Below are 27,553 nucleotides of genomic sequence, written 5' to 3' on the forward strand. Positions count from 1 at the left end.
TATAAGACACCACACAGTGCAATAGTTAACATTTAATTGACATTGTACACGCATAACCAAAATATAGTTTCTATAACAAAAAAAGTAAAGAAAAGACAGAAATTACAACCACAGAGCACTAAAAACCAATGAGAGTTCACTAAGAGCACAAGTTTGGCTGAAAAGAAATTACACGGGCAATTTTAATCTTTGATAGTGAACATGGGGGCACATATTCTGCTTGTTTTGAGTGACGTTGCTTTGCAGTGAGGGCGTGTTGTGAGGTTGGGGTGTGATGGCTCAGAGCTCCAGCTTGCCCAGGAAGCGGAGGTTGAGAATCTTCAGCTGGTCATCCAGCTCCATCCTGACGATGCCGTCGTCCCCATCAATACTCAGTAGGATCCCCGTGGCCTCGCGGTCCTCCCCTAAAATCACCTTCACCTGGAGAGAGGCACCACAGACAACAGATGACACACCAAGAGCAGCCAGAGCCTTATGAACCCAAAAGAACCATGCTCCTGTCCACAGAACTCTTGAGTCCAGTAGAAAGGTGTTGTGTTGAGAAGCAGCCTTTACCTTGTTGTTCTTAGTTGGGGTGACAGGCTCTAGGTGTTCACTGGAGATGCTCACCACCTTCTCTGTGTCCTGGAGGAAGACTGAGCACATGCCACCCTGAGGAAGGAGAAGACGCATCAGGTCAATGATGGGAGTACTTGGTTTAGCACGTTCATGTTGTTAACGTAACACATAGGTAAGAATAATAAAAGGGGGGAATAAAACAATGTCCCCTAAATGCAACAAAACTCAAATTTAACCATTCTATTGGTTTCTAGCATAATAAAAATAGTAAGCAATTTAGCAAAATATTTTATCCAAAGATACTTAACGCATACATAAATTTTACGAATGGGTGTCCCTGGGAATCGAACCCACAATTCGTCGTGGTGCAAGCGCCATGCTCTACCAACTGTGCCATAAAATGCTATTTTGTCCTGCTACAGCGGTAAATATATGAAAATAAGCTTATTCAGAATGAAGTGAACTTCCACCTCTCCGTCATGGTTTAAACCAGTGACCGTTTCAGGTTGTTGTTTCAGTCGCAGTAATCTCTTTACTCTGCCTCTATTGGGTCTTGAGCTTTTGCTAGCAAACTCAGGAGACACAGATGGCTGTATTTCAGCCTCTTTTCAGGTGTCGACTTTGACAAAAAAAAAAGTCAATTAATACAAGTTACAAGAGTGTGTCATTACACTGATGTTTTGTAACATATTTTTCTTTCTTTTCATTAAACGTTTGGTGCACTGTTTGGATACTGGAATTATTTTGGAATGGATGAACGTGTGCAAGTAGCCTACCTTTTGAAGTGATTTGTTTTTTGTTTTTTTCAATTTAAAGTTTTATTAAGTTTTCTTGTTTTTCAATCAACCAACAAAACACATTCCACATTCACAGATGTGACAGGCTTTAACAAAATAAAGTCAAAAAATAATAATACATTTGAAAAAATAAAAATACAATTAAAATGAATGACAAAGTCAAATAATAGCATTTATTTTTCTTAATCTATATATTTTCCTTGGTACACACACACACACACACACACACACAAAATTTAAATAAAAACACACAAAAAAAAAACTTGCAGCAGCACTATCAAGGTTCTTATCAGCTATTTCAAGCATTCGCTGAGATGGGCCAATAATTAATTTTTAGGTTTTACAGTACCTTACACAACATGTATCTGCGCATTTCCCTAGTCACCCCGTTCACTCTGTCCAGTTTGAAATATAGTTGAATATCAAACTTGGGCTGTCTCTTGTGGAGGTCATAAGTGAGCTTTTCAAGAGGAAGAAAGTCAACAATCTGGTCAATCCACATTTTAAATGGGTATTAGAGGCCCACAATAGAAGAATACATTTCTTAGCAAAGTATGTAATAGTCATAAGCAAATTTTCTCTGTCAGGATCAAGAACAAAGTAATGCTGGGCATTAAGAAGATAGATACACGGGGTCATATCAAACTGTACCTCTAGTATTTTCTGTGCAGCAGTATGTACAGATTGCCAGAATCTGGCAATCTCCCTACAGCTCCAAAATACATGCATATAGGTTCCACTTTCAGAGGTACATCTTTTACAGTTAGGAGACATATCTGTTTTCATTCTATGGAGTCTCAAAGGAGTATAATAACATTTGTACAAAAATTTGTAATTAGATTCTTTCACTTTTATACTGGTAGAGGAGCAGTATACCCTGTCGCAAACCTCCGCCCATAACTCATCACTGATAGTCAGACCAAGGTCCCTTTCCCAGATTATTTTCAAAGGAGTAAAGGAGGAGCTTCCTTTCTCAGAAAGGAGTCTATAGATGTAAGATATTTTGCCTTTAATGGATTGTGCTGTGACAAGAAGGGTTTCAACTTCATTCAACTGAGTTCTAAACCTCCTCTTGGAGGTAAATGAGGAAATTACATGTCCAATTTTAAGATATTTAAAAAAAAAATGGGATCTTGGCACATTGAATTCACTGCAGAGCTCTTGAAAGGATTTCAGTGTAGTGGTTTTCCGATGAAATAGGTCTGAAAAGATCCTGATTCCTAGAGTATGCCAAAGATTAAAGTTGGCATCCCTCAGGGCTTTTGGCAAGTCTAGGTTGCCTACTATAGGAGAGTGAGAACATATTTGGGAGGAAATGCCCAGGTATTTCTTAGTCCCTCCACGCTAGTAGGACAATGAACCACAGGATTGGGCTTCTATGTGAATCCACGTTGACTCTTGTCTGTTTGTGATCCATGTTAGCATGTTGCGGATTTGGGCAGACCAGTAGTACAATTGAAGGGAGGGAAGGGCAAGACCACCTTTAGATTCAGGTTTTGATAAAGTGGAAAACTTGATCCTAGGTTTTTTATTGCCCCATATAAATTTGGTGATGCTTTGGTTAGTTGTTTTGAAGAAGGAAACTGGGAGATATCATGGGAGCATCTGAAATAAGTAGTTCAGTCTAGGGAGGACGTTCATACGGATTACATGAATTCTTCCTACTAAGCTAATTGGGAGGGAGATCCAGGTTTGGAGATCGTTCTTGATTCAATCCAGGAGTGGAAGATAATTTTCCTTAAAAAGGCTATTCAGATCTGGTGTTATGAAGATCCCGAGGTATTGAAACCCCTGTGTTTTCCATTGGAAAGGACAAAGTGTCTTCATAGAGCTGGTGAGTGTAATATTGAGGGCAGACAGTGGATTTGTTAAAATTGATCTTATAACCTGAAAACTTGCCATAGTGAGCAATTGTGTCTAAAATGAGAGGGAGGGATTTCTCAGGGTTGGATATGTAGAGCAAGACATCATCTGCATAAAGCGAAATCTTGTGCTGCAGGCCACCTGCAGAAAAACCCATAATACTTGGATTGCTCCTTATCAGCTCTGCCAGAGGCTCCGCCCCCAACAAGTAGAGCAGCGGGGACAGCGAGCACCCTTCTCTTGTGCCCCGTTCCAGATGGAATCTGTCAAGTGTTCAGTCCATTAGTAGTCACCATGGCATTTGGATGAGAGTATAGTGATTTGATCCATTTAATAAAATTTGGGACCATATTGAACTTTTCTAAGACTGAAAACAGAAAGCTCCACTCCATCCTGTCAAACGCCTTCTCAGCATCCAGTGAAGCTAGCAGGACAGGGGTCTTTTGTGGGTTTACTTGATCAATAATATCAAAGAGACGGCGAATGTTATCAGAAGAGTATCTGTCTCTAATAAATCCAGTTTGGTTCGCTTTTATTATTTTGGGAAGAAGAGTGTTTAGTCTTTTGGCGAGCAATTTGGTAATTATTTTATAGTCGAAATCCAACAAGCTTATGGACCGGAAGGACGAGCAGGATAGGGGGTCCTTGTCCTTTTTTAGCAACACTGTAATGCGAGCTGTGTGCATTGAGTCTGGGAGAACTCATTTTTTGCAAAAATCCTCCAGCATTGGCATGAAGATAGGGCTGAGCTGGGGCCAAAAAGCTTTGTAGAACTCTCTGGGGAATCCATCTGGGCCTGGGGACTTATTAGGTGGCATGGAGGTAATTGCCTCCAGGATCTCCTCAGGAGTGAAAGGGGAGTTGAGATCTTCCTGGTCGGTCTCCGATAGTTTAGGTAGCGAGACTCCCTCTAGGAAAGAGTGGAGTTCTGCCTCTGTGTGTTTTCTCTCAGAGGTATATAGTTTGCAGTAAAAATCATGAAAAGTTAAATTGATCTTTTTTGGGTCATATGTGACCTCGTCCTCTGCTGTTCGGATAGCCATGATTGTACGCTCTGACTGCTCCTTTTTTAATTGGTAAGCAAGCAATCTACTGGGCCTATTGCTATACTCATGGTATTTCTGTTTAGTAAAGAAAACTTTTTTTTTTTATCTCCCGAGTGTAGTCCAAATTCAGTTTGGCTTTGGCTGCTTTAAGACGACTCCAGGAGGTGCTGTCTAGGGATTGTTGATGTATTTTTTCACAGCATTCCAGCTCCCTCTCAATATCTAGCCTGTGTGCTTCCATTGCTTTTCTCTTAGAGGAAGCATATGCAATTAGATGACCTCTTAGTGTGGCTTTAGCAACGTCCCACATTGTGGCCGGAGAAACAGGAGAATCTTTGTCTTGTGTGTAGTTGTCTATCCATGTAGTTACCAATGTATGGAACTCGTCATTTGATAGCATGGAGGTGTTGAATTTCCAGCTCTTTGACCTCGGGATGTTTTTGCAGAGGTCAAAGCGGAGGTGGACAAAGGCGTGATCTGAAAGTGTATGGGTCCGATTGTACAAGTGGCTGAATTTATGAAACTCTTTGGGATAAAAATGTAATCTATACGGGAGTAGGTGTTATGGACATTAGAGTAGTATGTATAGTCCATAGATGAGCTATTATTCTCTTTCCAGATATCTATCAGTCCCATCTCTTTAGTAAGAGAGTTCAACATCTTTGCAGATCTAGGATTTGTGGTGGGGACTTGAGATGATTTGTCTAGGGTTGGGTAAAGGGTACAATTAAAATCTCCGGCCACCACGCCAAAGGAGACAATGCTCATTGAACAGGGTTATAATTTTTGACATGAAGGCAGGAGTATCTGTGTTAGGGGCGTATATGTTTAATATAGTAATTGGTTGACCATATAGTGACCCAGTTATCAAAATAAATCTCCCCTCCGGATCAGATATGTTTTTGTCAATTATGAATGGAACATTTTTATGGATAAGTATGGCTGTGCCTCTACTGTTTGATTTGAAAGATGAGAAATACACCTGTCCCACCCAAGCTCCTCAGAGTTTGGCATGTTCAGCATCACAGAGGTGTGTCTCTTGTAATAGCGCAATGTCTGCTTTTTCCTTTTTTAGAGCACATAGTATCTTTTTCCGTTTTATTGCATGCCCTAGACCATGGCAGTTCCATGTCAATAGATTTAAGGTACTAGTCATCGTCATCGAGCAGTAATCAAACTTACACCACCCGATGTTACAGGAAGGCCATAAAGATTAAAGGACATCAACCACCCGAACCACTGCCTGTTCACCCCGCTATCATCCAGAAGGCGAGGTCAGTACAGGTGCATCAAAGCTGGGACCGAGAGACTGAAAAACAGCTTCTATCTCAAGGCCATCAGACTGTTAAACAGCCACCACTAACATTGAGTGGCTGCTGCCAACACACTGTCATTGACACTGACCCAACTCCAGCCACTTTAATAATGGGAATTGATGGGAAATGATGTAAATATATCACTAGCCACTTTAAACAATGCTACCTTATATAATGTTACTTACCCTACATTATTAATCTCATATGCATATGTATATACTGTACTCTACATCATCGACTGCATCCTTATGTAATACATGTATCACTAGCCACTTTAACTTATGCCACTTTGTTTACTTTGTCTACATACTCATCTCATATGTATATACTGTACTCGATACCATCTACTGTATGCTGCTCTGTACCATCACTCATTCATATATCCTTATGTACATATTCCTTATCCCCTTACACTGTGTATAAGACAGTAGTTTTGGAATTGTTAGTTAGATTACTTGTTGGTTATCACTGCATTGTCGGAACTAGAAGCACAAGCATTTCGCTACACTCGCATTAACATCTGCTAACCATGTGTATGTGACAAATAAAATTGGATTTGATTGATTTGATTTGAAACTTTAGTGCAAGTCATCGCTGGGTAAAAGTGGATAGTAATTACAGCTGCGTTCACATAAAAAGGAAAATAAATGGTGTACATAAAATAATAATCTCTGAACACCCCAGCTGAGTTCCCAAACAACTCGACACATCCCGTTGGATCTATTACACCCCCCCCCCCCCCCCCCCCCCGCTCAGTCTCAATTCTGTGTTCCGAATCAAACAAAAACCGGGAACAGTTAGCAACGCACAACGTCTCCCTCTCCCCACCAAAGAAATGCCTCATCCTCTCCACCCCGCATTGAGTAAATAACACAGTTGCCCTCGTCCAGACCACAGTAAAAGAGGGGAGAAAAAAAAAGGAAAAAAATCAATAGCCCAGCCTACATATACCTCCCCCAAGGGACATAGGGAACCCCAGGTAATAATAGCAACAACAACAAAAAAACAGGGAAATAAAAGTAGGCTGAAACATTAGAAGGCCTAGGTTAGGCTATACAGCCCATCCCTCTCAGTTAAAGGAAAATAAATATAAATTGGACGGCTATAATGACATTTAGGGGGTGGGTCTCTGGATATCGGCTATATGTCGTCTTACCTCCTTTAGTAATGGCATTAATCGCATTTAGTCATTGGTCTGTTTCTCATTGGCCAGGATTGTCTTTCAAAAAACGTTTTGCCTCTTCGGGAGTTTTGAAGTGTCGCAAGGCTCCTTGGTGAAGAATCCTGAGCTCGTTTGGGTATTTGAATCCCCTGAAGATGCCTCGGTCAATGGAGTATTTCTTCACTTCGTCAAATTATCGGCGCTTTCGGCGTATTCCAGCTGACAGGTCCTGGTGTAAAGAGAGTTTGGCGTTTCCCACTGTGATGGTGTTGTTTTTCGCCGCCTGTAGGACTCGTTCCTTGTCGGTGAATCTCAGGAAACGTATGGTGATTGGGCGCGGTGGTTGTCTGGCTGCTGGTGGGGGCCTCAGTGCTCGGTGAGCTCTCTCGAGTTCTATGGGCTTGTCGGTGGGCAGGTGGAGCCACTCGGGAAGTTTATCTTGCAGGTAGCGGATCAGTGGCATGTTTCCCACTTCTTTTTCGCCCAGATTGAAATAGAACACAATTATTCCTTCGCCCCCTGTTTTCCAGGTCCTCTGTTTTCTCTTCCAGATGCTCGATTTTCTTTTTAGCATATGCTATTGTTTCCATGGCATCTGTCAATAAGTTTTCCATGGATAGGATTCGCCCCTCTGCCTCGTCCAGGCGCCCCGCGTTTATGGTTATTTTGTTGTTGATGTCAGGCAAAGCGTTTTCCAGGATTGTCACCTTGCCCCCTATCGCACTGAGCTGAGAGTTAATGGCATCTAATTTGGTGTTTAGTTCTGTACGTTGGGATCTCAACTCAGAAAGGATGTCTTCGACAGAGTGCGAGGTTGGCATTCGTTGTGCCTCGTGGGGGAGCGGGTTCTCTTGCTCCTGGCTAATGGCGCTAGTTTTTTCTGAAGCTAGCTTCTTCTTGGGAGGCTTTTTCCGTCGCTAATACTCGAGTCCGGGTAAAAATGTCGCCTTTTGTAGCCGCCATGACTTTTTCTTACTAAAGCTAAATGAGTGTGAACTTGGAGTGGAGGTAAGATTAGGAATTGGAAACTACTTGTGCGGAGCTCTTAGTTCATGCGGCCATCTCGTTCAAGGGTCACGTGATCCCCCCGAAGTGATTTGTTTGACTGTCAGATAAAAACATGACAGGTTGTGTTCACGTCACATTAAAAAATGTAATGTATTTTAACGGTAATAATGTATGTCTTTACCATTAGGCCCATAAGGCATTTTTTTTTTTAAAGATGCCCCCCCCCATTCTGTAGGGTTTGTATCGGTTACATCAAAAGGCAATGGGAGCCAAATATGAGGGATGATACAGCATATACCCTATATTTGGTATATCATTGGTCATGGACGTTACACATACACAGTGCATTCAGAAAGTATTCAGACCCATTGACTTTCTCCACATTGCTATGTTACAGCCTTATTCTAAAATTGATTAAATTGTTTTTGTTCCCCTCAATCTACCAAAGATAAGACACATGACAAAAAGTGTTGCTCCATCTTGGCAGTGTCTCCTTTCTTCCATCAACAGGCCAAAACGGAGCCGTTACTGTCAGGAATCCAGAGTTAATTTCTACTCAAATAAATCAAATGACTACATGCCATTTTGGTTATGGAAGACAAATCCCAGAAATTAATATTTCTATACAGCTCTTTTTCCCTAAAAGCCAAAGTAATGTTCCCTCAATTTCAATCCAGACAGGAAACTTGGGTAATGAAGTAGAATCAAATGTGTGAGCCTTTCTTCACCCCTGAACCATCTAGGATCGTGGAGGAGTGGTGTGGTCTTTGCTACTCACCGTGACACTGCGGATAACGCCCGTCTGGTTAACCACCTGGCTGTCCAGGAAGGTGTCCTTAACGTGCACTAGGATGTCGGTGGTGACCCAGTCGCAGGAGGTCTGGTCGATGTTGGAGCCGGGGGGTGTGGGGGTTGTAGCCGCCAGGGGAGGGGGCGCCGGGGGTCATGGGGCTGTAGCCTACCGGGCTGGGGCTCGGACTGGCCTGGGGTGGGACGACAGGAGGAAACAAAGATCAGGGCGATGGAACTTAGATTTGTTTCAACGATGCATCGTTCCGACAACAGCTTAGTTCACTTAGTTGTTGAAGCACGTGTACATACCAATGGGGCCAAAAGAAAGGCAACTCTGCTCTCTGATCAACAGCACTCACTCTTTTCAAATCTTACTTTAGACACCTTACCTTAAAAGGAAAACACAAAAAAAAGTGTATTTTTCATTAGTCCACTGTTAATACAGTCCCAAAATCTTTTGCATGCCAGTAGTCAAGTTTTCAAGAAGCAAAGTGTCACATCATTATGATGAAGCAAAATGCATGGAAGCGAATGTTCTTTCTGCATGGTGTTTTAAGAAACGCGCTACATCTTCAGCTGATGTTGGAATGACGCAATGTTAAAACAGTGACGACTTTTCCTTTTAATCTAACATAATTATATGATCACCTATAGATAGATGCTAACAGGCCAATTGAAGCGGCTTATTCTACAACAAAGCACTAAACCACATATTTGGTATATCATTGTGCACGTTGTTACACATATACAGTGCATTCGGAAAGTATTCAGACCCTTTGACTTTTTCCACATTTTGTTACGTTACAGCCTTATTCTGAAATGGATTAAATATTTTTTTCCCCTCATCAATCAAAGATACCCCATAATGACATAGTAGGTTTAGAAACGTTTTCAAATGTATAAAATAAACCCTTCCTCTGGAAATATCACATTTACTTAAGTATTCAGACCCTTTACGCAGTACTTTGTTGAAGCACATTCGGCAGTGATTATAGCCTCGAGTCTTCTTGGGCATGACGCTACAAGCTTGGCACACCTGTATTTGGGGAGCTTCTCCCATCCTACCAAGCTCTGTCAGGTTGGATGGGGAATGTTGCTGCACCTGTTCGATCGGGATCAAGTCCGGGCCCCTCAAGGACATTGAGAGACTTGTCCTGAAGCCACGCCTGCATTGTCTTGGCTGTGTGCTTAGGGTCATTGTCCTGTTGAAAGGTGAACCGTCACCCCAGTCTGAGGCCCTTAACGCTCTGGAGCAGGTTTTCTTCGAAGACATCTTTGTACTCCGTTCATCTTTCCCTTGACCCTGACTAGTCTCCCAGTCCATGCCGCTGAAAAACATCCCGACAGCATGATGCTTCCACCATGCTTCACCGTAGGGATGGTGCCAGGTTTCCTCCAGATGCGGTGCTTGTCATTCAGGCCGAAGAGTTCAATCTTGGTTTCATCAGATCAGATAATCTTGCTTTTCATGGTCAGAGTCTTTAGGTGCCTTCTGGCAAACTCCAAGCAGGCTGTCTTGTGCCTTTAACTGAGGTGTGGCTTCCGTCTGGCCACTCTACCATAAAGGCCTGATTGGTGAAGTGCTACAGTGATGGGAGAACCTTCCAGAGGACAACCATTTCCATATAGTAAACTCTGGAGCAGTCAGTGACCATCGGGTTCTTGCTCACCTCCTTGACCAAGGCCCTTCTCCCGATTGCTCAGTTTGGCCGGGCAGCCAGTTCTAGGAAGAGTCTTGGTGGTTCTAAACTTCTTCCATTTAAGAATGACGAAGGCCACTGTGTTCTTGGGGTTCTTCAATGTTGCAGAAATGTTTTGGCATCCTTCCCCAGATCTGTGCCTCGACACAATCCTGTCGGAGCTCTACAGACAATTCCTTCAACCTCATGGCTTGGTTTTTTCTCTGACATGCACTGTCAATGTAATGAAATTTAAAAAAGGGAAGGGATCTGAACACATTCCAGATACCCTGTATATTGACACAATAATTACATAAGCCTAGGCTACAGTAGCCTAAAAGTAGAACTCGATTGAACATGAAATTGATTTTAAAATATAGGCCTAGGCAGCCTACTGTATTTATCATTTAATACAGTCATCCCAGTTTGCATTTTAAACAGCTTTTTCTAATTTTCACTTGTTTGAAATATTTGCAAAGGCATTGGCAACTTTGTATTTGTAGTCAACTTCGTCCTGGGAGTTCAAAAAGACATACAAATCTTGATTCTATGTTTAGCGGAGAGCTGAGTATAAGGTGTTGTTAGAATCGGCTAAACTTTGAACATTGAGATATTAAATAAATGATAGAAGCAAAGTCTTGAATAAAAAGTTTGTAAAAAGCCAGAAGGCTTTAGAATGTGTTTGATGTAGGAGAGCGATGTGTTGATATAGAGAAGACAGATGGATATCTGTGGATCATGAGGTGAGGGGTGAGGTCAGTTCCCTTTAACTTCTTTGGGACTGGGGGGGGCTGTATTGAGTAGCTTGGATGAATAAGGTGCCCAGAGTAAACTTCCTACTACTCAGGCCCAAAAGCTAGAATATGCATATAAATTAGTAGATTTTGATAGAAAAAAACTTACGTTTTTAAAACTTTGAATGATGTCTGATTATAACAGAACTCATATGGCAGGCAAAAACCTGAGAAAAAAAATCCAACCAGGAAGTGGGAAATCTGAGGTTTGTTGGTTTTCAAGTCTTTGCCAATCCAATATACAGTGCCTATGGGGTCATATTGCACTTCCTAAGGATTCCACTAGATGTCAACCGTCTTTAGAACCTTGTTTCATGCTTCTACTGTGAAGGGGGAGCGAATAAGAGCTGTTTGACTAAGAGGTTGTGAGAGCGAGCTGCGTTCCTTTTCATTTCTAAAGACAAAGAATTGTCCGGTTGAAACATTATTGAAGATTTATGATAGAAACATCATAAAGATTGATTCTATACATCGTTTGACATGTTTCTACAAACTGTAATAACTCTTTAAAAACTTTTTGTCTGAACTAAGTGATTGCACATTGTGGATTTGGATTACTGGGCTAAACGCGCGAACAAAAAGGATTCCTGGGAGTGCATTCCGATGAAGATCAAAGGTAAGTGAATATTTATAACACTATTTCCGACTTTTGTGACACCTCTCCTTCTTTGGAAAATGGCTGTATGTTTTTCTGTGGCTAGGTGCTGACCTAACATAATCGCAAGGTGTCAAGATACTGTGGTTGGATTAACGAGAAGTTTCTCTTTAAAATGGTGTATAATACTTGTATGTTTGAGGAATTTAAATTATGAGATTTCTGTTGTTTTGAATTTGCCGCCCTGCAATTTCACTGGCTGTTGGCGAGGTGGGACCATATCTCAGAGAAGGGAGTAATGCGGGTTGGTATTTGGTTACCTTCTTTCCCGTGGAGCCATAAACTGTAAAGAGGAGTGTCCTAAGTAGGATGCATATAAACTGTGATGTCTGAAATGTTTAGCTGTCCGTTTTCAGCTGTACAGAACCTTTGGGAAGAATAAACTTGGTTAACGCTTCTCTAGTGTCTGTGGGTTATTAACTCTGAAAATTTGTATAAATAAAATGGACAAGAATATACACTAAGTATACCCAACATTAGGAACACCTTCCTAATATTGAGTTGCAAGTTTGAGTGAGAGTTTGTTTCTTCCCTGTTTCTGTGCCTGTATTTAGTGTTCATGCAAGTGAGGGCCGAGAATCCACTCTCACATAGGTATGTGGTTGCAAAGTGTAGTGCTACTACTGCTGGTAGTAGTAGTAGTACTTACCAGTTGAGCTGGTATGTGTCGCTTACTGTTTAGGACCATTTATCAATTCTCGAGCAAACGGAATGAGCAGCAGCTAACGGTCCGTTAGTGGAATTCCCCGCAAGAGAGTAACGGTTAATGTGATTGGATGTTAATTATTTGACACGGTGTTGTTATTTCGCTGAACACTAGATATATAAATGGACTGTTAGAACATAATATATATATATTAGTATTATTTAAATGTGAATCACATTTGTATTTGGCTTACCCATGACGGCATTGCGTACCCCAGTTTGGGAATACCCGTTTCCAATTTAACTTGTTTTATTGTCTAGCAGCCAAAGGCACAATTCTGGTGATATTAGTAACCCATGCTAGTTGATGCATCTTTAGATCGCCCATCTTCATTTCTAACAGATATTTTCCTCGCTCACATGAGTGCTTCGGAGTGCGCTTTGCTTTTGAGAACGGTGTTTTCACGCTAATTGCAATTGGGAACATTCGTGTGTAGCCTACAGTCATGTAAACATTAACATTTCTATCAATATTTAAGCTTAATTGTCTGATCAGTTGCGTCAGCCTCATTGCTTTAACATTTTTTTAATGTTCAGCAGTTGTATGAATTTTATATAGAAAGTATTTGGTTGTAATTGTTTCAATATTTTTATAGGCTACCAAGGGTGGACCACCATCCTCCGGGAGACCCTTAAAGGGGGCAGTGCTGTATTTTGAGACTGGCTACTTTGCATATCCAAGCCTATGGGCAGAATGTAGCCTACATGTTTTCTCTATGGTAAAAAGATAGTAATGGATTTTTTATTTATTTTTTAAAAGTAGTTCCGGGCATCATACAATGATGTAGAAATGGTGTTAGACCATTTTTCTTTTTTGGGGGGATAAGTGACTTGAGCTTTCAGACAAGTACAATTTTTAAATCAACATCAGTCCTACTAAGTGGCAAAAAAAAAAATGTATGTCAAGCGTGGTGGGTCTTACCTGGTATGCCATGGGTGAGGGTGTGGGGTGGTAGCTGGCTGGTGAGTGTGTGTTCTGGTAGCCCACTGGGCTGGGGGCCACCTGATGGTAGCTCTGGGGACTGGGGCTGGGCTGGTACGAGCCCTGTGGGGAGGGGGCAGTGTACGGCGAGTACTGTTCCGTGTTGTACCTGAGGAACACACAGTCAGTGGACTTGGCTAGGACGGAGAGAACCAAACTCACCTTGAGCAGTTGGTCGTCACTGTAAACGGGGCCTAAAGACATTGAAAAAGACAGCAAACAGACAATGGAAAACCGTATGTGTGTGAGACTCACATGGCTGGGGTTCCTGGGGTCTGGGGGTTGTACTGGGGATTGACCTGGGGTGAGGGTACCTCTGGGTAGCCAGGGGTCTGGGGGTTAGGAGTGCCCCCGTAGCCCTGAGGGGACGGCGAGGGCTCGTCATCATAACCAAACTCAAAGTCATCGTCCGCCCTGAAACAAGAGGAACAGGTTAAAGGCTGTTTCCAAAAAGTTATCCTATTAGGGAAACATATTTTCAGGATCTGTAGAAAGTACAGAAAAATAGCTGTATTAACTTTGACAACTCTTGACCAGGCAAAGATGAAGAAACCCTTATCAACCATAGAATGCTGAGGCTATTTCCCACATTTAGTTTTTTCCCCACATGTAGCCTACCTGGACGGTGTGTTGGGGTTGTTGGGGTCCCACGCTCCGCTCTGCCCTGGCGTTCTGCTCCCATCATGCAGCGGGGTCTGCGAGCCGTAGTGCGGTGTACGGCTCCCTATGGGGAACAAGGATCACCACAATTAGAATAGTTATATTGCAGGTCATAGATATATATATATATATTCTGATTGAGGGCCATAGAGGTATTTCCTTGGTGGGGTGTCTCGCTCACCATCGTGTAAGGGGGTCTGAGAGTTATACATGGGGGTACGGGAGCCTGTCCCGTACATGGGGGTCTGGGGACCGTACATGGGAGTGCGTCCGTGGGTGGAAGTCATTCCTCCATGGCTCTTGGCTCCCCTGAATGTAACAAAAACAAGTCAACATGAATTAACACTCTAAAAAGGTGAACTGTTGCGTTAATATCACTGTGTTCACAATCATTGTAATAGATCCCTGATGATGTGAACAAACATTGTGGTGAGACGCTGTCGGTCCACAGAGATGGTCTGGCATGTTGAGTGCAGCTCCACTCTGGCTGTCGACTCAGTGGCATCCTTCACCACTCCAATGTACCCTGGGAAATAATGGCAAGGGTTAGGTCAAAAGATTCCCTATTGAGAATGATCCAAGTGTTGAAACTTCAACACCCATGGTGCAACAGCATTTCTGCTTAATGTGTTTATTGTCCATTCTATGGCAGAGGACAACCCCATCTGGTTCACATGTGACCTGGTTTGGTCCTTTTTCTGCATTCATAGCAAGTGGGAAACTCAGAAAATCCTACTTGTGTGCATTCACATGCCTTGAACGCATTGAGAACGCAGATTGGCTAATGGCAAACAAGTTGGGTTAAAAATAAACTAAAAGTACAGCTATTAAAGTTGCAAAAAAATTATAGTGTTCAAAAACAGATGTTTTTTGTAAATAATGTTTTGCTGTTGCATTGAAGTGTCAAAAATGCTGTTATTGAGATAATTTCAATAGTATGCGACATCAGATTTTAGCATGTGGGAGAAGTCAGAGCTTGGAGATGACAGATCAGTTTCCCACTAGTAATTACCAGCTGGAGGAGCATTCAAGTCATTTTCTCCCAGCCATATGCTGATATTTACACATTTCTGAGTTGTTATGAACGCAGCATTACCCTTGTATGGTCCATGGGAGATGCGGACGGTCTGTCCAATCAGGTCGTTGTCCCTCCTGCCCCGGCCACGCCCCATCTGTCCACCTCCTCCACCACCCCTCTGCTGCTGACCTGAAGGAAAGGACAGGAGTTGTGTAATGCCTGTGGTCTGATAATTGTTATTTAGTGTTGTATCCTGCACTAAGCAATTGTTTGCTAATTTCTACAAATCAACAAAGGGCAGTGTAATCCAATGTTTATGGTGAGAGTGACCACATGCGCTCTGTGAGCTGTACTCCACTCACCACCACCACCACCACCTGGATGCATGGGGCTGCTGATACTTGGACTCCTCGGAGCGAAGCCTCCCACGGTGAAGTTGGTGACGTCTCTGGGCTAAAGAATGGAAGAATCAAAATGTCAACAACAGCTCTGATGGTTCCCACTGGAGAATGTTAAGAGGTGATGGCATAGATGGAAGACTTGCAAGTGATGCGGTGAGAGCTAAATGGGAGACTGACCTTGGAGCCCCCGGCCAGCACCACGTGGCGTGTCTTGCAGACGAACATGCCCCCGTTCTCCACCAGCTTTTTACAGTGCAGGAAGGCAAAGCCTCTGAAAATGTGGCGGATCTCTCCCTCACGCCCCTGGCAAACAAACCACACCACTTATATCCTAACAACCTATACATGCTAATCGCACCTTTGGCAAACTGAAAAACAGCTAGAGATAAGCAATATGGCCTAAAACTCAACATACTGTCCCACTTTGTGCATGAAAATAAAGTACCAGTCCAAAGTTTGGACCCACTTACACATTCAAGGGTCTTTATTTTTTAAACTATTTTCTACATTGTAGAATAATAGTGAAGACATCAAAACTATGAAATAACACATATGGAATCATGTAGTAACCAAAAGTGTTAAATTAAAATATATTTTAGTGATGCACCGGCGTTAAACTAGCCGATAGCGATGTTGGCATTTTTAGCGAATGTCGGCCGATTCCGATATGTTCACAGCTATATCGTGCATCCCTAATATATTTTATATTTGAGATACTTCAAAGTAGCCACCCTTTGCCTTGACAGCTTTGCACACACTTGGCATTCTCGCAACCCCTCCCCCCCAAAAAATCTAGAATGAGTAGGTGTGCCCAAAGTTTTTGACTGGTGCTGTACGTCAAAGCTCTTCAAGCTGACTTTCCAATTTTGTCAATGAGGGCTCGAGTCCAGACACTGGCTTTGAAAGTAGTCACCAAACCTGGATGGAAGCCTATAGTAGAGCCCTAGACAATATTTTTTGTTGCCTAATTACTTTTCCATTCAACGTTTTGTTTTTCCTGGTTTCAGATGTCATTTTTTTCTCAAAATCAACATTGTAATGTTCTAAGTTCACAACAAGGGTTAGTCGAAATCAGGAGACCACGTTTGAGATCTGGGAAAAATCTAAGGAATTTTCATTTTTGGGTGTAGATCCCCTTCAAATTTAAGTGTACACCAGCAAGAGACTTGTTCGGTTAGCAGTGTTTCTATAGCGCAATGTGATTGCAGAGTTTGCTAAACAAATCTCCACCGGATTTATGCAAACAATCATGATTAATCTGCTAGGTAGGCTACTTTGTAGTTAACATTTAAATTGACAAGGTTTTTTGGAAAGCCTTTCCATCTACCAGAAGATAGTTATCATTAGCATCTTCGCTAACGGCTACACGAAGTGGTAGACAAACGAGCACACAAGCCCGAGGCAATTCCACATCATCTCTTCAGAAACTAAGAATCACTTATGCATTTTGTTCTTGATTATGATCATCTTAGGCAAATGAATAAATGATCTAATAAGTTCAGTACATTTAGTTGATTTCCGATTAAATGTAATACATTTTTGAATATAGTTTAATTCCGTGATTCCTGTCCACGTCACAGATTTTATAGGGCCCTATTAAAGCTGGAGTTGAGAAATATATTTATGAGCTTAGACCTATAGAAAGCAGAACTGTGGTGAATCTTACCGAGTGTGGTCCGTCGATGACCTTGACGATGTCTTTGACGTGAATGTTGTTCTGCTCAGAGTCCAGCGCCACAGCAAAGCGGTTGTCTTTCCGCTGATTCACTGCCTGGTGACGCACCGTCAGCACCTTGCCGTCCATGTTGAGGACCTGGGGAGAAGAAGAGGAATACATGTGTGAGCACTATAGGAATAAACTATGTGCCAAATTTTAAATTGAGCAAAATCACTCAAGTTCCCATTTCAAGAACAGATGGTGGACAAAACATCTCTCCAGCAGGCACACAACCACGACTCCAAGCCCACACACACAATCTCTTATAAAATAACATTTATTTTGTCCTGATCTGAACCTGATCATTTAAGTGGAAATGTATTTTGCAGAAGAGTAAAATGAGTACCAACCTGGAATGTCTCTCTCTCCAGCCTGACAATAACTCCCACGGTCTGGGGGTCCAGTTGGACCAGCTCTCCCCATTCGTGCTGGCCCCCGGCATCTACCCCTGACGCCGTCTCAGAGCACAGCTGTAAGTCCCGGGGCAGGACCTTCAACTGCAGAGCACACACACCCACGTAAAACCGATAATGGTTCACTGAAGTTATGTAGGAATTATGCAAAATATGATTATTTATTTTATTTTATTGATGTCCCAGTTCAATAATGTGACGTTGCTTACCTCGTGCATGGTGAGGTCAGAGAAGAGGATGACAAAGTTCTCCTCCACGCGTACGATGAGGCCGGTGTCGCCCTCGTAGCGGCCTGCTATCACCTTGACGTGGTCACCCATACGGAAGTACTTCCTCAATTCATGGGCCGGGAACTCCAGCGGATTCTGCACACAGACCAGACATCAATAACAAACCATTATTTTGTATCAGTGCCAATAGAATGAACGGAACACAGTGGGAATGTCTGGCCGCCTCACGTGAACGTTTTGATCCCGTAATTCTATCCGTCCCACATTTTTGGGAAGCCCAATTTCTTCATCATGCTGTAATGGGAGTTAGTTCTCGCAATCCCAGTTTTTGCGGCTTGACTAATAACTAACCACATTATCCCTACGCAAACAAGAATCTGGTTTGTGATCGCTTGACCCCGGGTCATATTCTACCACTCCCACATTTTTGGGAAGCATGATTAAGTAGTCTATTCATGACTACTACATGATGCTTTCTTCATGCTGTGATGAATCGTGTTCCCTTTGCAGGCTATTTGACTTGGCTGAACCAGAATCTTGCTTGCTAGCCAATTAAATGCAGCCTGTGGTGGATTTACATTTACATTACATTTAAGTCATTTAGCAGACGCTCTTATCCAGAGCGACTTACAAATTGGTGCATTCACCTTATGACATCCAGTGGAACAACCACTTTACAATAGTGCATCTAAATATTTTAAGGGGGGAGGGGGTGAGAAGGATTACTTTATCCTATCCTAGGTATTCCTTAAAGAGGTGGGGTTTCAAGTGTCTCCGGAAGGTGGTGATTGACTCCGCTGTCCTGGCGTCGTGAGGGAGTTTGTTCCACCATTGGGGAGCCAGAGCAGCGAACAGTTTTGACTGAGCTGAGCGGGAACTGTACTTCCTCAGTGGTAGGGAGGCGAGCAGGCCAGAGGTGGATGAACGCAGTGCCCTTATTTGGGTGTAGGGCCTGATCAGAGCCTGGAGGTACTGAGGTGCCGTTCCCCTCACAGCTCCGTAGGCAAGCACCATGGTCTTGTAGCGGATGCGAGCTTCAACTGGAAGCCAGTGGAGAGAGCGGAGGAGCGGGGTGACGTGAGAGAACTTGGGAAGGTTGAACACTAGACGGGCTGCGGCGTTCTGGATGAGTTGTAGGGGTTTAATGGCACAGGCAGGGAGCCCAGCCAACAGCGAGTTGCAGTAATCCAGACGGGAGATGACAAGTGCCTGGATTAGGACCTGTGCCGCTTCCTGTGTGAGGCAGGGTCGTACTCTGCGGATGTTGTAGAGCATGAACCTACAGGAACGGGCCACCGCCTTGATGTTAGTTGAGAACGACAGTTTGTTGTCCAGGATCACACCAAGGTTCTTAGCGCTCTGGGAGGAGGACACAATGGAGTTGTCAACCGTGATGGCGAGATCATGGAACGGGCAGTCCTTCCCCGGGAGGAAGAGCAGCTCCGTCTTGCCGAAGTTCAGCTTGAGGTGGTGATCCGTCATCCACACTGATATGTCTGCCAGACATGCAGAGATGCGATTCGCCACCTGGTCATCAGAAGGGGGAAAGGAGAAGATTAATTGTGTGTCGTCTGCATAGCAATGATAGGAGAGACCATGTGAGGTTATGACAGAGCCAAGTGACTTGGTGTATAGCGAGAATAGGAGAGGGCCTAGAACAGAGCCCTGGGGGACACCAGTGGTGAGAGCGCGTGGTGAGGAGACAGATTCTCGCCACGCCACCTGGTAGGAGCGACCTGTCAGGTAGGACGCAATCCAAGCGTGGGCCGCGCCGGAGATGCCCAACTCGGAGAGGGTGGAGAGGAGGATCTGATGGTTCACAGTATCGAAGGCAGCCGATAGGTCTAGAAGGATGAGAGCAGAGGAGAGAGAGTTAGCTTTAGCGGTGCGGAGCGCCTAGTAAAAAATAAATTTAAAAAAGAGCTTGTCTATAGTCAACTGAATGCACAGCTTAGCACATAGAACTGCAGTTACATAAGTAACATCCGATGTCCGCTATTAGCAGATTTTGGCTCCTGCTTTTGAAAGGTTGGAGGAACTCAGGAAGACATGCATTCGGTTTTCCTCTACGACACAAGCCGCGCAGGACATTTTAGAAGGGACTGTGACAAAACTGCAATTGAAAGCAATGCAGATTACCTTTTTATACACAGTTATTACCTGATGAGCTTCCATAATGTTTTCCTGAAATTTACAAAATATATGCAAATATAAACGCACACCTTTCCTATATTAGTAATTTCACATATATTCTTATTATCTGTATTATCTCTTATTATCTGAATGTCTAAAACCAGATAGAAAGTATGCAGAAAAAAACAGAAACAATGTAAATAACTGCCCTTTTCTGGCACGCAAATTGATGCAGCGATTTCGATAAATATCAGTCAAAAAACACACAAAAAAAATCATCACTATGTTGATTGCCCACCCCTGGTTTACTGGTAGTTCTCATTGAAATTCCAATTTGTTTGGCTAGACAAATAAATAACAAAACGTCATTCCAATGCAAACAAGAATCTGGTTCGTAACGGCTTGAACCAGGGTCAATGTCTTTGGCTTGTTTTTAACAACAACAACAACAACAACAAAGTAGACTGAATATCTTACTTTAGGGCCTGAGAATATCTGAACAAAATTCTACCGAAAACTAGCAGAACATTATGTACCGTTTTGACAATTCTAACCAATGTGAACCTGTTTCCACACAGGCCCAACTCTAGTAGGACAAATCTGAAATGTCCTCCCAATGTCATTGTCTGCTTGGTGCTTGTCATTACCTTCAGGTCCTCATGCTTGGGCATGATGGTGATCTTGTTGCCATCCACACTCAGGATCTTGCCCTGCAAGTTTATCAGCTCCCCTTCACACACCTCCACGTTGTCCCCAGCCTGGAGGTTGTGCTCACGCTCTTTACCTGTGGTCACACAACAAAACATGCCTCTTACAAAAGCAGATACACGTAAATGAAAACCAGAAAGTAAATACCACATCTCATATATCCTGAGTATGCTGTAGAAGTTGCTGTTACCTGCGGTTTCAGTCACCACCTCCAGATCAATGCCTTCTGGCTGATCCTCAAACTTCTCCAGCTCTGACAGAGTGGGTTTCACTCCTTCAGTGATCTATAGATCACAATAAAGAGACTGAGCCATGGGTACAGATAACTAAGAACACTTTTCAGCCCCGTTTTTCACTATAGGGCTTTCAACAAATGGCCAATAAAACAGTGGTATTGAGGCAACGTGGTCGTCTTACCACAGCAGACATGGCAAAGCTCTTGAAGAGGAACCCTTTACGGCTGTAGCGGTTAGCTTCAAATATCATGAAGTCTCCATCGTGGCTGACATCCCCACCAAGTGACCTGCAAGAAAACACCACCAGGAAGTAATCGAGGCTACGATCTTATCTATTTGGGACAGTGTAATCAAATCCCCAATAATGATAGTCTTCAGGACATGTTTCATTGTACCTGATCTTTTCCGCATCGAAGAGTCTCTGGGCTGGTCTCTTGAACTTTTTCCGCTTTGCAAACCAGTCTTTCTGGGAGACACAACAGGAAGTGTCATGGGATATCAAAGTTGAGGGTGGTGAGTAGCCCATGACAACAGAGTGCTGCCGTTGCTTACCATGCTCATACGGGCCTTAATTCTGTCCAAATCTATCCTGGGAATCATCTTCAGTGATATCGTGTTCTGACTGGGCTCCACATAGTCCACCTAAAGGAGGAGAATACATGTATGTTCCAAGAATATGGTAAGGATATTTACCTTTGTCTTCAAAATACATTTTCATCAGTCTTCACAAGTGTCGACTTCCACAATGTGTTTCAAGCATACCTGGGCAATGTCATCTTTGTAGAGGCCTCTCTTGAGGCGGACCCAGGACTTGGGCTTGAGGTTAGTCACCTCTTTGACCACCTTGAGGACGTCTGTCATCTCCTTGATGGGAACCATCTGCTGGTTCCAGAAGCCCATCCTCAGGTTGCCTATTCCATCAATTGCAGCCTTGACGTGAGTCTGCTTGTACGACTCCACATAGATGTAACCTTTGACATGTTCGGGAGCCACTACCGACTTGATTTGGAGGGGCTGTGTAGAATGGTGTATAAGAAAACATTTCACAGGTTGTCAAAGCGCCCTTTTCCCCCCTTTTATTTATATATATATATAAATCGCCAAGAGATATACAGGCTATCAAGAGATCCATCATATAAAGCACTACATGCAAACATTAGCATCTTATTACAAAGAACATTTCAAATCAAATCTTATTAGGTCACATGCACCGAATACAATCATACATACTTACGAGCCCCTAACCAACAGTTCAGTTTCAAAAAATACAGATAAGAATAAGAGATAAAAGCTATAGAAGCTGTGAATGCATTAAATTAGGGTGGGGACATACCGTGTCTGTGAATTGATAGGCAATGAATTTCCTCATCAATGCGATGGCGGTTGCTCTCTCTTCTCCAATCTGTAATGACAAAATACATGACATAGGCAAAATTATTATTATTATTATTTTTAATTAAACACTGTTTTTATTGTGTGCTGAACTTTAGGATGTCTACACAAAAATATAGGCTCCATACCTTACACTTGACCGTCCAAAGATTAGGATCCCTTTGAAAAAGAATATACAATACCAAGAACATTGAGAATATGTATATAGATTGGATTGTTGTAATGCACTAAAAATACATGCCATCTTGGTGAAGGTGATACATACTTGACGCCAGGGAGCAGCTGCTGCTGGGTGATGTCATCAGACAGTTCCTCAGAACCCCCAGGAAAACTAGAGGGAATCAAAAATTGTAATTCCAGTGAAAGGGATAACCGGTAAAATCAAAGTAGAAACAGAATTAACAGATTACTACTGTGAAAATACTCACTCATTTCCTGATTGCTTGGCATATTTCCTCATGTAATATTCACCCAAGGCCTCTTCTCTGGAATCTCTGAAATGTCCAAAAATTCAAATGTCAGACTTCAAGAACACAGCTTCGCATAGTAACAACTGGAATATTAATGGAAAGAAGCCTAGCCACTCGTAGCCCATAAGAACACATTACCTCCAGAGGTTCTGCAGCCTGCGGGAGCCAGAGTTGTCCTCATCCAGGACCACATGGTCAATGTTGGACACTGAAGAGTAAAGCAGACTCAGTGAGCCCATTACAGTCACACAAAAAACAATTTAATGTATAAGATTGAATGTAGAAGTTCTCCGTTCAAACAAGTGGTCCTTTAAAGAACCTATCTGTGTATATCTATGTCTAGCCCAAAGTGGTAGGTAGGTCTTTTTCATATTGGAAGAAGAAAAACACTTACCCTCAGCTTCCTCTGCTCCGGGCCAGGCATGTTAAGGTAGAGGGAGGAAAACACATTAAGACCCAAATGAGATTGTCATACACACAAAGCAAAGAGTGGCAGGGGCACAGACAGGAACAAATGAAAGGATTTTTTAAATGTTTTTTTTACATTAACGATGGTAAAAGACCAAATGGCTCATGAGACCAAGGATGATTGTAATGTGGGTAATAGTAATGTGGATGTTTATGAGGCTTTGTGATATGGCTGATTGACATGCCCAAAAAAGCTTAAAACAATATAATTTAGCTAAATCACACATATTAGCTTTCTTCTAGCAGGTAGCATTTCAGGCAAATGGTCACACTTGGTTCACGTAAGTGCCTAGAACCCCATGGTCTGATTATTTACTACAAATAAGGTTGTATATTTCGGGGAATACTCAAAAGGTGGAAACTTTCCGTGGGAATTAACGGGAATATATGAAAATGAATATTAATTCAATTTAAATGTAGATGTTTTTTTGCATTGGATATATTTACCATATGGAGACAGAAACAAAACTTTAACCTTATCATAAGTAGACAATTGCAAAAAAAACTTCCAATAGAAATAAAAACAATTTAGTTATGAATTGAACTTTAATTAAGAGTTGACTCATCACATTAGATGATTTCACTGAAGAACAAAAGAGAATATTGAATGATCCATCGCATCTCTGTAAAATTATAGTTTCTAGACTAAAGCTTTGGTTTTCTTCCTCTCAGGCTTCCATGTCTTCTCTCTGGACCTCCTCAAAGTCCACCTCTTGAACATCAGCCTCTGAGGCCTCTTCACTGTCACTTTTCAACCCTGTTGAGGATGGCTCGTTGTCAGGCTCAAAAAGCCTCAAATGTCCCCAGATTGCCACCAATTTTTAAACCCTTATATTGGTCAACCTGTTGCGTGCTTTGGTGTGTGTGTGTTCCCAAACAAGAACCAGGCGGCTGATGTTGGTGGGATTTGGAGGATGATGGAGACAATAGGGGAAAGAGTCTCAGATCCACAAAGTCCCTTCCACCAGGTGCTGATGAGATATGTTGGCACAACGGCCATATTGCACCTCCTTCCCAAAGCCCTTGCTTGGACGTGTACTTTGCCAGACTGCCAAGAACCCAAAATACATCATCCAGGAGGATCCTCTTGATGGGGCTGTCCATATCGGCAGACTGTGATATGGCCATTTCCTGGAGACTCCTTCCCCTCCAGAAGACTGTCAAACACGACGACAACACCACCCCAACGGGTGTTGCTGGGCAGCTTCAATGCGATGCTCTTATTCTTCTCACTTTGCTTGGTGAGGTAGATTGCTGCTATAACTTTTTGACCCTTCACATACCTAACAATTTCCTTTGCTCTCTTGTTGAGTGTATACATTGTTTTTGGTGCCATGATGTCCTTGAGAAGCAGATTCAATGCATGTCTGTCATCAGTGCAAATACCTTCTGTGGTCCAAGGTCATTGATGACTGCCTTCAGCTCATCTGTAATGTAGAGACAGGTGTGTCTGTTGTAGATAAAGCATGTCTAGTTAAACAGGTGTATGCTGGGCGAAAAAAAAATCTGAAATCTATTGCAATACACATTGCCTGTCAGCAGAGGTGAACCAGTTGCATACACAGCTCGAGCAAGACATCCATCAACATTTCTCTGACTACATTCCTCCATTGAGTCAAAAAAGGAGGACCATGAGCTGATGCTATCGATATGGTGTCTGATTCATCATTTTCACCTCGATTAGAAGTAAAGGGACTTGTCTCAGAGGTTGCTTGTTGTGAGCACTGAGGGAACTTCATGCACATCTTTGTTGTATTCTTCACATTTGATTTGGCACAGTATTTGCAAATGTACACATTTCCTTCTACATTAGCTGCAGTGAAAAGTCTTCACACATCAGATAGTGCCTTTGGCATTTTCTTGTAAAGATGAGAAAATAAATAAATAAAATAAATACAATTCCATGTACAGATAAATAAATAGTTAAAGCAGTTAAATTAAAACGACTCCTTTGTAAGATACATGTTTTAAAATGAAACATGTATGGAAACAGTTGAATTAACACTCAGTTAGCAGGCTCAAGCAAGCCAAAACAGACATGGTAGCAAAAACTATCAAGCAGAAATTGTTAACAAGTTAGAAATTATTTAAACACTGCTGAAGGCTACTAAACTCAGCAAAAAAAGAAACATCCTCTCACTGTCAGCTGTATTTATTTTCAGCTAACTTAACATGTGTAAATACTTGTCTGAACATAAGATTCAACAACTGAGACATAAACTGAACAAGTTCCACAGACATGTGACTAACAGAAATGGAGTAATGTGTCCCTGAACAAAGGGGGGGGGGGGGTCAAAATCAAAAGTAACAGTATCTGGTGTGGCCACTAGCTGCATTAAGTACTGCAGTGCATCTTCTCCTCATCGACTGCACCAGATTTGCCAGTTCCTGCAGTGAGATGTTACCCCACTCTTCCACCAAGGCACCTGCAAGTTCCCGGACATTTCTGGGGGAGAATGGCCCTTGCCCTCACCCTCCAATCCAACAGGTCCCAGATGTGCTCAATGGGATTGAGAGTCGGGCTCGTCGCTGGCCATGGCAGAACACTGACATTCCTGTCTTGCAGGAAATCACACACAGAACGAGCAGTATGGCTGGTGGCATTGTCATGCTGTAGAGTCATGTCAGGATGAGCCTGCAGGAAGGGTACCACATGAGGGAGGAGGATGTCTTCCCTGTAACGCACAGCGTTGAGATTTCCAGCAATGACATTAAGCTCAGTCCGATGATGCTGTGACACACCGCCCCAGACCATGACGGACCCTCCACCTCCAAATCGATCCCGCTCCAGAGTACAGGCCTCAGTATAATGCTCATTCCTTCGACGATAAACGCGAAGCCGACAATCACCCCATGTGAGACAAAACCGCGACTCGTCAGTGAAGAGCACTTTTTGCCAGTCCTGTCTAGTCCAGCGACGGTGGGTTTGTGCCCATAGGCAACACTGATGCCTGTGATGTTTGGTGAGGACCTGCCTTACAACAGGCCTACAAGCCCCCAGTCCAGCTTCTCTCAGCCTATTGCGGACAGTCTGAGCACTGACGGGGGGATAGTGTGTTCCTGGTGTAACTCGGGCAGTTGTTGCCATCCTGTACCTGTCCTGCAGGTGTGATGTTCGGATATACTGATCTTGTGCAGGTGTTGTTACACGTGGTCTGCCACTGCGAGGACGATCAGCTGTCCGTCCTGTCTCCCTGTAGCTCTGTCTTAGGCGTCTCACAGTACAGATATTGAAGTTTATTGCCCTGGCCACATCTTCAGTACTCATGCCTCCTTGCAGTAAGCCTAAGACACGTTTACGTAGATGAGCAGGGACCCTGAGCAGCTTTCTTTTGGTGTTTTTCCAGAGTCAGTAGAATGGCCTCTTTAGTGTCCCAAGTTCTCATAACTGTGACCTTAATTGCCTACCGTCTCGATGTTGTTAGTGTCTTAACGGCCGTTCCACAGGTACATGTTCATTAATTGTTTATGGTTCATTGAACAAGCACGGGAAACAGTGTTTAAACCCTTTACAATGAAGATCTGCGAAGTTATTTGGATTTTTACAAATTATCTTTGAAAGACAGGGTCCTGAAAAAGGGCCGTTAACTTTTTTGCTGAGTTTATTTACTAGTAAAAAAGAAATAAATGTAATATAAAATATATTCATCCCACCCAGTATTGTAATTGATCAAAAATGACCAGAAAGCATGTGGTCCTTGGCTCAGACAGTGTAGTAGTGTGGGCTCAATAGCATCTCATTAGTGTGCAAGATCTTGAGAATGAGCTGTACATGTGATGGAAGAATGCACTGTGCATACAGAGGGTTGCAATTCCATTGAATTGGGGATAGTTATAACAGTCACTGTTATAAGATCACTTTTTTGAGGAATTTAAGCTAAAATCCCAGGCTTAACTTCCCATGGAAAATATCCGACCCTTTGCATCCCTACTGATAAGTCATAACTCTGCCGGTGTCAGGTTAACATACCATCCAACAACATTTCTACAATATTTTCCTGACTAGTAAAAAGGTCACAGCTGTCAAATACAATATACTAATGTATTACCTCATACAGGTAGCCTCGGTTATTATGGGAGACCCCAATAATGTATTTGCCATCAGTGCTCCTTTAGATTAGAAGTGCAGCCGTACGAAAATGTGGGTGGAGTTATAACAGAATGTGACTTATTGAATGAGAGATAACCAATCCATTTAATTAGATGCAAGGAAAACAGAGCAGAAAATCTGGAATTGATTTACCGTTAACTGAAGGAGGCATGCACAAGAAAAGGAATTATTAGCACAGGAAGAACACAGTCAACACTCACATATACTCATTTTGGCATAGATTTGTTGATTGTATTTGT

General features: G+C 42.7%; 1 protein-coding gene across 1 annotated transcript in view; it reads right to left on the minus strand.

Moving 5' to 3' along the window:
- Positions 1-20: 20 nt before the first annotated feature.
- Positions 21-27,553, minus strand: part of LOC124005391 (transcription elongation factor SPT5-like) — a 28,989-nt gene continuing 1,456 nt past the window's right edge. The window contains 28 exon segments of the mRNA XM_046314606.1: positions 21-420; positions 556-651; positions 8,529-8,651; positions 8,653-8,733; positions 13,298-13,466; positions 13,613-13,771; positions 13,976-14,081; positions 14,199-14,326; positions 14,441-14,543; positions 15,114-15,224; positions 15,398-15,488; positions 15,614-15,739; positions 17,103-17,249; positions 17,504-17,650; positions 17,776-17,931; positions 20,577-20,713; positions 20,828-20,921; positions 21,055-21,160; positions 21,269-21,339; positions 21,426-21,515; positions 21,636-21,887; positions 22,207-22,275; positions 22,394-22,424; positions 22,531-22,596; positions 22,694-22,759; positions 22,874-22,943; positions 23,130-23,141; positions 27,447-27,452. Of these exon segments, the coding sequence (XP_046170562.1) occupies positions 280-420; positions 556-651; positions 8,529-8,651; positions 8,653-8,733; positions 13,298-13,466; positions 13,613-13,771; positions 13,976-14,081; positions 14,199-14,326; positions 14,441-14,543; positions 15,114-15,224; positions 15,398-15,488; positions 15,614-15,739; positions 17,103-17,249; positions 17,504-17,650; positions 17,776-17,931; positions 20,577-20,713; positions 20,828-20,921; positions 21,055-21,160; positions 21,269-21,339; positions 21,426-21,515; positions 21,636-21,887; positions 22,207-22,275; positions 22,394-22,424; positions 22,531-22,596; positions 22,694-22,759; positions 22,874-22,943; positions 23,130-23,141; positions 27,447-27,452 (2,954 nt within the window). The 3' untranslated portion in view covers positions 21-279.

This window comes from Oncorhynchus gorbuscha, linkage group LG19 (assembly GCF_021184085.1).
Source record: "Oncorhynchus gorbuscha isolate QuinsamMale2020 ecotype Even-year linkage group LG19, OgorEven_v1.0, whole genome shotgun sequence".
Lineage (NCBI taxonomy): Eukaryota > Metazoa > Chordata > Actinopteri > Salmoniformes > Salmonidae > Oncorhynchus > Oncorhynchus gorbuscha.